This window comes from Pseudochaenichthys georgianus, chromosome 4 (genome assembly GCF_902827115.2).
Source record: "Pseudochaenichthys georgianus chromosome 4, fPseGeo1.2, whole genome shotgun sequence".
NCBI lineage: Eukaryota > Metazoa > Chordata > Actinopteri > Perciformes > Channichthyidae > Pseudochaenichthys > Pseudochaenichthys georgianus.
Window position 1 is genome coordinate 42,786,573 of NC_047506.1, and position 14,271 is coordinate 42,800,843.

Here is a 14,271-nt window from a genome sequence, read left to right on the forward strand (position 1 = left end):
ACTAAACCGGAAACAGCAGTATATCTTATTTTGTTAACACTGTAAACTTTACAGCTTTTTAACCCAAACCACCTACTGGTTAAAGCACGTTATTACACGTTTAGAGTAATTGCAATGCAGGTAGATTGTGTTGCTTTTAACGACTGTTTAAAATGCCTTTTTCTTAAAGAGTCCTCTCCTGCTGATGTTCAGGTGTATATCAGTATGTAGTGTCTCTACTTTAAAGAGTCCTCTCCTGCTGATGTTCAGGTGTATATCAGTATGTAGTGTATCTACTTTAAAGAGTCCTCTCCTGCTGATGTTCAGGTGTATATCAGTATGTAGTGTCTCTACTTTAAAGAGTCCTCTCCTGCTGATGTTCAGGTGTATATCAGTATGTAGTGTCTCTACTTTAAAGAGTCCTCTCCTGCTGATGTTCAGGTGTATATCAGTATGTAGTGTCTCTACTTTAAAGAGTCCTCTCCTGCTGATGTTCAGGTGTATATCAGTATGTAGTGTCTCTACATGTCTCCATGCTTTAATGTTCAAAAAGCACTTTATTGTTCTCATACTGCCTGTGTTGCAGCACCTCTTTTCACCCTCTGTCTGAAACCAGAGCCCAGTCTGGTCTGATTGGTTAGCTGGCCGGCTCTGTTGAGATTGATCAACTGCTTAAAGATGTCCCGCCCCTTAGCCTATCATGTACAATGTGTTGGAGCGGTGGCCAATAAAAGCGTGAGTGTTACATAGTGATGTCACTATGAGAAAAACTCCCTCTGGACGGAACACAGGGATTTAACCATTGTAGGCCATTTACAAAATCCTATAGAACGCACTACAGGAAAACCCCAAAAAGTATTACAGGGCTTCTTTAGTTCTTTTATTTTTATGTATTACATTTTTTTCACAAATAAAGAATCAGATTCATTTTTTATTTGACAAAAATATCCAAATACAAATCCCAAATCAGTATTAGACTTTTAAGACACTGCTAAAAAAAACACTATAAAAAACATCAACCAGATTAAAGTAGAGAAAAACACAAAACAGAAACAGCATAACAGAGCAGCAAAGTGTATCTATGAGAGAGAATGAGTTTACACATAGTCAAATTTCTGGTTGGACCTCCCGTCCACGCTGGGAGCCTTGTACGAGGGTCTGGTGTCAGACCTGTAGATCGTGGGGTGAGAGGGCGCTTTGTAGGCCATCCCATCATACCTGAAGAATATCAGAAAACAAGCAACTTTAAATAAAGACAAACAGGAAGTGGAGCTGCTGCAGTGAATTCTGACATCATCTAACCCGTCCCCATCAGTCTCTATCCAACGTATAGATATTACAATTGAAATAAATAGGATTAAAAGCCTTTTGACAAGGGAAAGTGTGACCAGGAGAAGAATATATTGACATGTATTGTTTTGGAAGCGGCCTCGTAAACACTTGCAACTCTGCATTAAATATGCAGAGAAAAAATACACACACCAAATGAGTGCATTTACATTTTGCTGAGTGTCCTTAACTTTGAAAGCAACTAAGATGAACTTATCCAGGGATGCTTTACATTGTTGTTCAGCTTTGTCAGGAGCCAGGGCTTCCTTTAACAGCAGTGAACATTCAATCTGCACTAGTTCTGCTTACTGGACACTTCTGTAGGAGCATCCTACCCCATCCAGAGCACAGCACTTCTGACAAAGTTTCCCCCACTGGTGGTGTTAATCATCAGAAAAGGTCAGAGATGACGGAACGTACCGCTGGTTCGTCTCTGAAGTCATTCCACGGCAGGCCAGACACAGCATGATGCCCCCGATGAAGAGGACAGCCGCCCCGATCCAGCCCACGAACAGAGCGGGGCCAAAAGTGTACCTGAAGAAGACATGGTTAGTAAAACCTGACAAAGCAGCCTGGTTTCACCAAATGCTATAAAAATAACACACTAATTCCAGAAGTCATCCAGAGTGTAGAAAAACTGTGTTACAACAAGACCTACACTTAGAATGTACATGAAATACAAAAAGTAGTTCATCTGCATGACCGCCCATATCAGATTTTTTTTTTTATAATATTAAACTGACTATTTAAAGATCCCCTATTATACTCCTTTTCATCAATATTTTAAAGTTCTCCGATATATACAAAACATGTGTTTGGCTTGAACCCACAACCCAAACAAACATTATGACATCACAAAGTGATCTGGTTTTTGTATAAATGGATCAGGACAAAAAGAGAGGGGGTCTTTGTTCCTGAAACTTTCAGAAAATGAACAAAGTGTTGTAGCAGATAAAAACGCGTTTTAATTTGTGCTTACCTCGGAGTCAGATTTCCTGAGAGTCCACCAAGACCCCCCCCGCCACCACCACCATAGCCGCCGCCACCACCATAGCCGCCATCGGAATATGTGGTGAACCGGAAGCTTTGCACAATCAAGTTAGCGAAGGCAGACACCCCAGCAATGCCACACACTCCTGAAAATGAAGAGCAAACGATGGGTGAGTGCAGAACAGTTCTGCTGTGATAACAGAACTACACGTTGTGAACATCACTACACCTGCCAGAATGATCATGACCCCAGCCGACAGAGTCATCGTGGCCTTCATGCTGTCCTCCATGTTCCCAATCTTCAAGCACTTCAGGGCAAATATGGCGATGAGGACGCCGATGGCTCCAAGAATGATTCCGACAATCATCAGAGCCCGCACGGCCTGGAGCAGAGCTGGAGCCAGAGGATACCATTCAGAACAATCTCTACACAGTATTTACTCATAAAAGAAATATGCAAGCGGTCAATGGAGAGCTGCAGTTCCTTAATATGGATCTACTTCCGCTCTTCTTTATTTCAGAGGAAAATATGTTTACTTCATTAAATCTATTTGGCAGTTATAATTAGTTTGCAGGTTAAGATTGTTCATGCAAAAGCATAGGATCAATAAATAAAGATGCATTTTTACCCCAAAAAGATTCCCAACAGGATATAGAGTTAAAATAGCTAAATATTGACCAGCTTCAACACAAAATGCTTCTTATACATTAGTAGTGTATTAATATCGATAAACATTTAAACAAAATATAAAACACTTTTCATCCTTTTTAAGCACTGACAAATCAAATATTGTCTTGATGCATAAGTATATCAAAACTTTACTTCAAAAGACACTCAAAACGCATGGCATGTTTTGAAAAAAGTAAAAAATAATACAAATAAAATGCTGTTGTTTTTTTCCAGGAGTAGCAATATTAAAATTAAAACTCTATATAAATCAAGACACCATGTATTAAAACGATTTGACCCAAAATGCCACCTTTCAATCCCCTGAGATATTGTACCTGTATTATTCCAGCCTTAAGCCTTTAAGACCTTATGTACAATATGCTCTACACTACATTCAGCTGTTAAGCACAGAGTGTGGAAATGTACTTTACATTGTGTGACACTCCTCTAAAGCTTGTGCTTGCTCAGCTAAGCTTTGGATGTCTCATCAAATTTCCATTTGATTCCGTAGAGACACCATCTTTTCTGCAGTCCGCTGCATTTTCATGCAGCAAGGAAACGTGGAAAATCTGCCCTAAAACCTGCCGAATATTCCAAAGTACCTTCCAGGGTCCTTTGAAAATGTCCTCCTTAATCCAACATGTGGAGCAATGTTTGATAAATGTGTTTTTCTCTCTGGGTGTAATTCTCTTACCTGGCAGTCCTAGTATGGTAAAATAAGGCCTGCACTGCGTTGTACCGTATGACGTCCCCACGCACAAGTTCCACAAACCAGAGTATGTGTAAATGTTGGTCACAACTGTAAAAGATCGATCCTGCAGGCTCCACATGTCCATTGCTGTTGCAGCTGATATTAAGAACTGCCCCAGCCCAGACAACATGAATCCTATTAACTGAATCATCGAGACCGCCATTTTAGATGTCCCGCTCAAACAAGTAGCCAGCGATGCCACAGAGTCATGAAATGGCAGCGCCTGAGCGGCTGCTTATCTTTATATATGATTCAACAAGGAACCGTTCTTATCAGATGTTTACCCAATGTTCAGTCTTTGTCCCAGTTTCGGTAACAGTAGCAACGAGAATTTCCTTCCCTTCGTAACAAAGGGTGTGGTTTGACCTTTCGTTAGTATTTCCCCATCATGTTAAGAGAAAAATAAACTGATAATGTTACATCTGCCAAGAAGTCACGTTTGTTTGTCTGTTGTAGCAGGATGACTGTTAAACTGCTAGCCTGATTGTGGCTTGGTGGGGTGATGTAGCATGGACCAGGGAAGAACAAAATGAGTGCTGTACTCTTGAGGTACTTGTACCTGACCTGAGTTTTTCATGCAATGCTAATTTATCATTCACATGTAGTACTTTACTTATACTCATTTACAATTGGGAAGCCTTTGTCGTACTCTGTTACGTTTATCTGATAGCATTGGTTACTTTATAGATACATTTATGAACAAGTCATTTTTGACTCAGATATGTATATATGTTCATTTAATTTATTTCTTGTTTTAACAGCTACTTACCTGTATATCATTTTATTTTTTATCTCTAATTGTAGGTGTGACTATAGTTACATTTTGGCATTGTCAAAAACCATCAACCTTTATTTTTTTGGTACTCTCCTTCATCATTTGTGTTTTTTTTGACAAAATAAAAGTGTACCTGGCAGTCCCAGAATGGTGAAATACGGCCGGCACTCAGTGAAGCCGGAGCTCTGCCGGACGCAGGAATTCCACAGGCCCGAGTAGGAGAAGATGGCCGTCACCACGGAGTCGTAGCGGTCCTCGGTCGCCCACTGGTCCATCCCTGTCGCTGCGATCATCCCCCCCAACCCTAACAGACTCAGGAGGAAGCCCATCACCTGACAGAGAGTCGCTGCCATGGTTCTTCTGCTGGTGGAGGGAAAATGTAAAACTCCAAATTCTAAAGCTAAAGGTCTGTCCTCAGCACTGCGGCTGTGAGTTGGAATATGATATCGGCAGGTGTGAAGTCAAGAAGGACTTCACTAATGACCCTGCTTGTTTGCACACAGCCCAGTCATGTACAGAAGGAGTTGGGTGGAGCGTATTAGTGAAATATGATTACTGTTGGCTCCTTAATTTGGTTGGTATAGAATAGAGTAAACATGATGTGGTTTGGTATACAGTCACTTTAATGTTTTTTAATGAAAATAGTGTCGGAGAAAAACCTCAAATTCAGTTACTCGCTTCAGATGTAATGAGTGCTGCTGCTGGTGTGTACTGTCAGCAGATGTATATGGCCTTGTCCCACGGTTGTTGGGTGAAGCTGTTTTGAATTCAAGACATCGAGTTCAACAGTCCTGAAAACTTTGTTTTAGCTTCTCACTATGAACGGTGGGGTTCTACATGAACACACCATTTTCTTTCAAAGTAACTTGAGTTTTAGTGAAATAGTTGTTGTTGTCATTGTTTTAAATCAGTAGGGAAATGTAGGTGTCACCCATTTCTTTGCACCAATCAGAATTCAGCAATTGAATCCAAATGTGATCATGCTCTTATGGTTGTGTTTTAATTTTTTCTTGCCAAACAAATCTGATCAAACCACTCCCATACTGTGTGAAGAAGCAATAACACGTTTTGAGGGAACTATAAATATCTATGTTTTCATGAGTGTATAATCAGTTTAAAATGAGCCCTTCATATCCCTATGTTGAACCACCATGTTTCTACAACAGACAAATCAAACTCCAAATGGCTCTAGAACTAGAGTTATTACTATACGTCTGCTGTAGGCTTAGAAATGTAAAGCTACACCCAGCAGCCGGTTAGCTGAACGTAGCATCACCACTGAAAAGCAAAAATAGCTGGCTTGGGTCTGTAAAAATGAACTGTACAAAAAAACCTCCTCGAGCATCTCAACGGTTTGGGCTGCAGAAAAAAATTAAGTTTACAAACAGCCATCACATTTTATTGGCAGGGCGAGTAGGCTACGCAATTATTTCTTGATTGTGACCAGCGTGTTGGTTGTCTGGCATGCTATGCTAAGCTAACCACCTGCTAGCTACAGTATAGCCCTATAGTAATGGGACATATCTCTCAGACATGACCTCAGGCTGTTAACAAATTTCCCAAAATGTAAAAATATACCTAAATTCCTATGATAAATAAATTATAAATAACTATGTCTCTGATTGATAATTATTTAGTCATAGATTTTTATGTTTGAGAGAAACAATACATAAGGGTTTTAAAAGAGCCGATCTGGATGGATTTCCTAACTTTAGCTGCTATTCATGTTTCATTTTCTTGACATTAAGATTTAAGTCTTCTATTTTAATGGTTGACAAAGATGTGGAGCACAGCCAGCATCCTGTTTACAGCTCCTGGGCTGAGTCATGTCCTCATGATGGGAAACCTGAATGTGATGGGCTGCCATGTGGCAATAACAGGCAAGAGTTAATTTAAATTCGTTTTTTGCTGTCTACTTTGCAAAACCCCAGGGTAACACTGAGCATTACACAGTTTTGATATAGGATTAGACGATGTTGGAAACCTGAAATAAGGCATTGATATGGGCTTGGAACCACACAAAATGTATCATAGTATTGCCTCAGTGGTTTGTTCATTCCTCTTTAGATCTTGATACATTGAACATTATTTAAAGTGGTTATTAAAGTGTCTTTTGAATACTGAGAACTTCAAGGTTAGTTTACTGTTATTATATGTCGCTTTAAACAAATGTACAGTTTTAATATTGTCGGGCAGTGTGTCTGGGATGGGCTGTGTTGTGTGATACTGGACGTCCCTTTTGTCGGGGGGGGGGGTATCGTGTAGCACCAGGAGCCAGTCAGGCTAAAGTAAATACTGATATGATTGTAGTGAACTGAAACTAATTTGCCTGTGGCTGATATGCGGAGGAGGAATTGAGACTAGGGCTGAATGGAAACTGGGTGGGGCTTTATTCAGAATAGAATGTATCATTATTGTATTTACACAACTAATAAACATAAAGTTTAACCTTTGCTATAAACTTGAGGTCAGGTGTCTCAGGACGAATATAAACGTTGTGTTTATTATCTCAGTTTGTTTTTGAAACATGGACAGTAACACAAAGTACAATGTAATATTTGATTGTTGGTTGGAATTGACTTTTTTCATGGTAATAACTGAAGTTAGAGAATATTGCTGACTGCTTGAAATACAATAAGTATTGCCAGACACAAATGATTGGCTTTTTAACTCCTTACATAATATATCAAGTATTTATCGATAATAGCAAGAAATTATATCATGGGAAATAGTTTAAATATATACATTTACAAGTAACCAAAGTGTATTTATTTTAAGAAATGCTTTGGCCTTAACGTTGTTAAGAGTGGAGGGAGTGGATCGACAGCTTGAGCAGCTGTCAACTCAACATTGTAAATAACCAACCAACAACGATCGCCGGTTCATCTTGTGTTTGGCGTGAGAATAGTTTGGGCAGCGTGAGAGCGTGAGATTGAGAGTGAAAGCGTGTGTCACACGCCAGATGCGTGAGAGTTGGCAACCCTGCAGTATATTCCCATAAATATGATGATGGATTATCAGTAAAAATGTCTACGTGACATTGGATTAACCTTGAGCGTCGTTTTTATTCCGTTGAACACAACTTTTGATCACAAATCAAAAAAGGTAAGATGTAATTATTGTAATATGTTTGAAACCGGATGTTGTTTACTTTCTCTTTTCTGGCTGATAGCTCCAGGAATTCGAGGTCGTACGGTGATGACATTACATGTGTGGAATCTGTGGAGTCTCAGCTTTAAATCGTATATCTTGTTTGTGCAGTTAAGATAGTAATAAGGGCATTTCTACCGTCAGTTCTGTGTAAAAAAGCGTTAGCATTAGTTAGCATTTTTTCCCTCAATGCTAATTCAAAGGCTTGGTATTACTCTTGTGTTTTTTTTAGCTAACAATTGTTCTTATTGTCAGTTAGCGGAGTTTCTTACCTTTAAAAGGGTATGAAACATTAATAGTTTCATAAATGTTAAGAAGCCCTGAGACATAGTCTCGTAAATAATCGGTGGGAGGGGTCCACTGGGGGGACCTTCGGGCTTAAGAGGTTAAAAGGGTAAAACTAAAGTTATAAAAGAGGGAATAATCCATTTAAACGTCCATATATTACACAGGGATATCGACATAATAATGTATATAGGGAAGGAAATATATATATTTTAAAACCTAAGCTAAATCAAGTGTTAAATAAGGTTAAGAAAATATGTTTAAAGGCAGACTTGACCTCTCTGTTAACTCATTGCACGCAGTAAATCACTCATGAAGGTGTTGTGCACACAGTTCAAGTGAGGTTTATATACTCTTTCTCTCTCCCACACACTCACACAGACGCCTGATTGAATCACTGTCAATAGAAATAACTGCATGCTGCTGCGCTAATGATTTTTGCTGTCTGCTGTGCAAAGCCATTTGTCCCCCAGCAGGCTGAACCTTAAGCAAACAACTTTCCAGCCTCTGTGTGCTTATCCTGATCTGCCTACATGAAAAGAGAAGCCACTTCACACGTGTTCGCCGTGTAGCTTCGATCATATGAATTGTGTTGTTCCTTTCTTGTATCAAATGCCACCTTACTGAAAGAAGCTCTAGGTCAATGATGTGCTGTGTGATGCCCTTTAATCAGAGCCAGCATGCACGTGGGCCGGCCAATCACCAATGCTCTGCACCCAAGTGTTGCTTTTACCCGCAGATTTCTTTTTAGCGAATCAAATGTTTTCAAAGATCCAGAAAAAAGTCCTGCTAAACTGAGGGGGGATTGTCAAACTTTTGTTATGAAATGAAGTGCAAGACTTTTAAAATATTTCCTTTGATAGACTGGTGCAGCCATAAAAAAAACGTGATTATTGTGTCTTAGATTTTTATATTTTATTCTATAATGTATATATACTCTACATTGTAGTTCTAACAAGCTGATACATAATGATACAGTAAGACAACGGTGACATAGTTTTTTCAAAATGATATTGTTAATGTGTTTGTAGTTGTCTATTTAAATGTAGAGCACACCATTTGGAGTTGTGTCCACTTGATGAATGTGAGTCTAACATACACTGTCCTTTTAACTATGCGTTGGTCTCCACCAACTATTAAAGGCCTGCATGTGAGGGTCAAATGAGTGATGGGGGGTTAGCCAAATAAACTGCTAGCGTGTTTCCTGTCGACAAAGATGCTATAAACGGCAATGTTTTGGCAATTTGTTGAATAATTATGTGTGGGTTTGTCCTTACAACCAGCCCCTTTCATGGGTTTTATTTCATCAATCGTTTTATTTAAGCAAGAGAACTAGAGTCTATGCCCATACTAGTGACTCTGTGAAGTCGAATGATTACAATTCATCTTGAGGAAAGCACAAACATTTAGAGAATATTAATAGAAATCCATTTGCTAAGACTTTTTAAAATTAAAATCACGTTAAGAAAAGTCAGGTGATCACGTGCTTACAGCTGTCATTCTTTTCACTTTGTAAGGAAGAAAAAAGGTTGGTTGAAAGACCTTGAAGGGTCAGAATTCCACACCTTCTTATATTTTGAACTCCAGTCAAGAGCTCCATTAGCTCTGCAGGCTACAATAAGAACACACTAGAGAGAGAGGAGCTGAGATGATCAAAGGCTGTCTTTGCCAAAAATGGTTGAAAAATTGCCCATTTACTTTCTTCCACCTTTTGGGCGTCTAAATGGACTTTGATTCAGTGATCAGTGCCCTGCTGCCTGGCGGACACTAGAGGGCAGAGCGAGCGTAGGGAACACGCCGGCGGTCTCAGCGGGGAGCAGCCTGGCTGGAGGAGTGATAAGAAGTCCTTTCACGTAGCATGGGCTGGGGTGAATGTGTGTTATTATTTCTCTGAGGGCATCAGGAACTTCTACAAAGTGTGAGCAGGTCAGCAGGAGGGCAGGGTCCCACTGCATGTGTCCTCCTGTCCATAAGGGGGCAGAAACCACGAAGAAATAACACTGTTATAGCATAAAACAGGTTTCATGTGAGCGTCAAGGCTGTCCAAGCTGTGCTAAATGAGTCACATGAGCTCCAACTCTCACTAGCCTCAAACAATGAGCACTACCTGGGCAGCCGGGGAGGAGCACAACCCCCCCACACATGTGTTACATTTGAAGAATGAGAGAAAACTTCAAAAATCCCTGAGCAATTAACCAATCACAGTCCAGCAGGACAGTGTGACAGAGTGCACACATCATTGGTGGACAGGCGCGCATCCGTTATGCTTTCAGTGGGGCGAGATCTAAATTAGAGAGCCAATTAACTCTGCTAATAGCCCTCTCCTATTTAATCTGTAAAACAATGGGGATTGAAGAAGAAGCTTTTACAATATCCTCTTTCTGCCACGATTCTGAGGGTCTGCGTTTGCCTCCTTGTTTTCACTTCAATTAGCCCAGTGCTTTCTATGATTAAGTACCTATAATTATTTTTCAATTAAGGCTTTGATCTGGTGTGTACTGTATACAGCTCCTCGGCGTGCCGGGAAGAATAAGGATGAAACAGTAAATTTGTTCCCTTCTGTGTTGTGTTGATGAGGGTGCAAGTGAGATTAAGCTTGCAGAGCTGGGGGGGAGCTGCACACACAAACTTCAGCAACAATTCTCATTCCAGCGGCAAACTTTATTTGTTCTCCTCAGATCGTCTGAGTTACTCATGGTCAATGCATCAGTGATGGTGAGAGGAAAAAGCTCTTGTGTCCTGGCTTACCATGTAACTACATTTTCATTATTCTCTCCTGTTTAATATGTATTTTCTAAGATGAACAGCCATGATAATATGTCACAATGTGCAGCCTGAAAAGGTGGAGAGTCCCATTAGTAAACTCTGCGCAAGGTTTGTCATGTTGGTGGAGAGGTTTCTTCATTTGCATGTGTTTCGGAACATTAGTGTTTTTATATTTCCATCGTTTTTTAAGTGCAGTGTTTCTCCTAATGGAAATGCTTTGGGCCGCTGTAGCCTGTGTGCAGCTGTCAGCCACTGTATGAGGCTAAGAAGGCAGCAGCACAAAGAAAAACAGATAGATATGGAATTTATAATTCAAAATAAAAATCAATCAAATTAAGCTTCGTAAACAGTTACATTTCAAAACATTTACATTTTAAGGAGTCCTCTATTCCTTTCATTATGTATTTTAAAGCTTCATCGAGAATAGTGCACTGTTCAGTTTCAAGTCATTCTGCAACATATTCCATGTCGCATTGTGCAAGTCCTACAAATGACCTCTTTCCAGATGTTCTACAGGTATTTGTCACAGAAAGCATAAAGAAGCCCAGAAAAGACAAATGGTGTCTGGCCATTTTCTTTATGATGAAGATACACACATAGTTTTAAATAAATGTACATTAAAGGAACACGTTTTATCTACTTGAAGTGATTTAAATGTTTAATCATTTGCAAAAAACATTGATATGTTAACGACTTCCTATACAACTGTACTAATAGTATACAATGACAGTTACCACATTGCACATTTTAGAAAGTGTTTTCAGGATGCCAAGTAACTCGCCTACAGCTGTCAGATCAAATGAAAGTTAAGTGAAAGGTTCCCTACTGTATTTAGTAGGTATTAGTGTGGTCGAGTTCAAGCTGTTGCATACATGCATTGAGACTGTAATGTTTGTAAAGTGTACAGCTTGTACATTGTCAACACACATGTTTGCATGTTTGTACTCTGACTAATACTTTCCTAAAACCCCAAAGTGCACTTTTGGGTAAAACAGAGGTAAAGATCAATCAGAGAAACTAATGTAGCGTTCACACCGGACGCGATGCAAATATTCGCTTCGCTCTAAACGCTCGAGTTTCACCGCGGCTGCCAGCTGTGTTTACTCGCATCATTCAAACAAGACGCGCTGGCTCGGGAGCTACAACTACAACAAAATGAACATATGGTAGCACTTTATTTTGATAGTCCATATTTAACACTCTATAAGTCATCAGTTGACATTTAGTAGCATGTCAACAGCGTATTAACCAATATTCAACCTTACTATCTGTATATTGTGTCAACATCTTCAAAATTGACAATCAACTACTCAAAATCAATCTGTCAGTTGAAAGTCAACAGGGTCATATTGACTATCTGTTGATAATCCAACCTGATCTCACCAGAATGCGTGACTCCACCACGACTTCTTAACACCACAATGCGTGGTGGAGTCACGAACTTTGTTACATTTATGTGTCGGCACCACGCAAACAACCCCAATGTAAAGTGAATGAGGCTCCTTTGTCGTGGTGCACCAACCCAGTCTCACGGCATTTCGTGTTCACCAACACGATTTTTAATCTATTGATTTGTGTTCACCAACACGATTTGCCCCTTTTTTTCGTGTTGCACAGCACGATTTTAAAAGCAATGTATTTCTACTGCCTGGGTCTTTTTCTCCGGTCGGGTCGTGGGAGACCGGAAGCTGTGTGGTTCATAAAAACATGTTCTTACTCAATATCAAGCCACAATTATTGCTTTTATTTTAAATCGTATAATTTCGGACTTTTGTTGCCGTCTGTGAGGAAAATAAATGGGGCTCAGAGCCTCAGAATACGGAAATCTGTATTTTTAAATATTTTTTTCCTTCTAATTCGTTATTATTTTCAAAATAACACACTGACGTTGAGGCGCATCTTAAACTGCTGGCTAAAAATAAACGTAAATACAGTAGGATTATTATTCACGTCGGTGGTAATGATGTTCGTTTACGCCAATCCGAATGCACCAAACTTAATGTGGAGTTGGTGTGTAGTTATGCTAAAACAATGTCGGACACCGTAATCTTCTCTGGTCCCCTCCCCAATCTGATCAATGATGACATGTATAGCCGCATGTCATCATTTCAGCGCTGGTTGTCTTGGTGGTGCCCAGCAAACGATGTGGGCTTCGTAAATAATTGGACAGCCTTCTGGGGAAAACCTGGTCTGATTAAGAGAGACGGCATTCACCCTACTTTGGAAGGTGCAGTTCTCATTTCGGCAAACATTTCAGGGCTTTGTGGATTTAATCCATGACAAACTGGAGTTGAGACCAGGAGGCGGAGTCGCAGTCTTACACGCTTCTCTGCGCTCTCTCCTAGGCAGTCATCCATAGGAATCCCGAACCCAATAAAATACCCAATATTAGCGGTGTGTGTGTCTGCCCAAGGACAATTTAAGGTAAAACCTAATAGAGGTGTCATACATAATAACTAGAGCCGGGACTCGATTAAAAAAATTAATCTAATTAATTAGAGGCTTTGTAATTAATTAATCGAAATTAATCGCATTTTTAATCAAATATACATATTTGACCTGAGAACAGTGAGAAGCAATTTTCACATGGATTTGACTCCAAGTGGTCTACAGTCGAGTGCAATCCAGTGAGCCAGGGAGATGGTTATTTTCTCAGACGTGGACTTACTTATCCTGGCCCTGAAACCAGTCATCTGGTTGAGTGTGGGTTGGGTCAGGGTGTGGTTCCTTGCACTCGGAGTCGGGCTAACGTCCACGCTAGCTGCTACATGCTTTGCATTTAGGTGATACTTTAGGCTTGATGTGCTGCGGTGATAGCAAATTATTTTTTGCATAATTTGCACACAACCGTGCTCTTATCGACGCTTCCATCCGTCCGTTTTTTAAAACAAAATGTCCCATCCACGGTTCCGACCAAAGCGGTCTCATCAGCTTGTTCGTTCATGTTTGACTATTGTTCACCGTGGTTTGTTGTTGTTTGAAGTCCCATGCTGAAGTCATGAACGTTAGTTGGTGCTCCAGTATAATCGGTACTCCTGAAACTCATCCAGTGAGAAACGTTCCGCTGTGCAAAAATAAGTGCGATTAAAATGCGTTAATTATTTTAACGCGTTAATTTTTTTGTAATTAATTAATCTTAAATAACACGTTAAAATCCCGGCCCTAATAATAACCTAATAAAAGTAAATGTAACAACTACCACAGTGCAATAAAACAGGAAGATTAAATGTGGTCTCTTAAACATAAGATCTCTAGCATCTAAAGCAATATTGGTAAATGATTTAATATCAGATTATAATATTGATATATGCTGTCTCACTGAAACTTGGTTGAGACATGAAGAATATGTCAGCATAAATGAGGCCACTCCACCCAGCCATATCAACACTCATATTGCTCGAGGCACGGGCCGAGGAGGTGGAGTTGCAGCAATCTTTGACTCAAGTTTACTTATCAATACTAAACCAAAATTAAATTATACCTCCTTTGAAAGCCTCGTTTTTAGTCTTACGCATCCGACCTGGAAAACTTTGCAGCCAATCTTATTTGTTACAGTGTATCGTGCACCAGGTCCTT

At 39.9% G+C, this 14,271-nt stretch overlaps 1 protein-coding gene across 1 annotated transcript; it reads right to left on the minus strand.

Annotated features, from left to right (window-relative positions):
- Nucleotides 1-1,076: 1,076 nt before the first annotated feature.
- LOC117444889 (claudin-18-like) lies at nt 1,077-4,847 on the minus strand. Its single transcript, XM_071203015.1, has 5 exons — nt 4,628-4,847; nt 2,528-2,692; nt 2,288-2,444; nt 1,729-1,842; nt 1,077-1,197 (listed from the first exon to the last, which is right to left on the minus strand). Exons 1-5 carry the CDS (start codon nt 4,845-4,847, stop codon nt 1,077-1,079), a joined length of 777 nt encoding a protein of 258 aa, XP_071059116.1.
- Between the last annotated feature and the right edge of the window lie 9,424 nt (nt 4,848-14,271).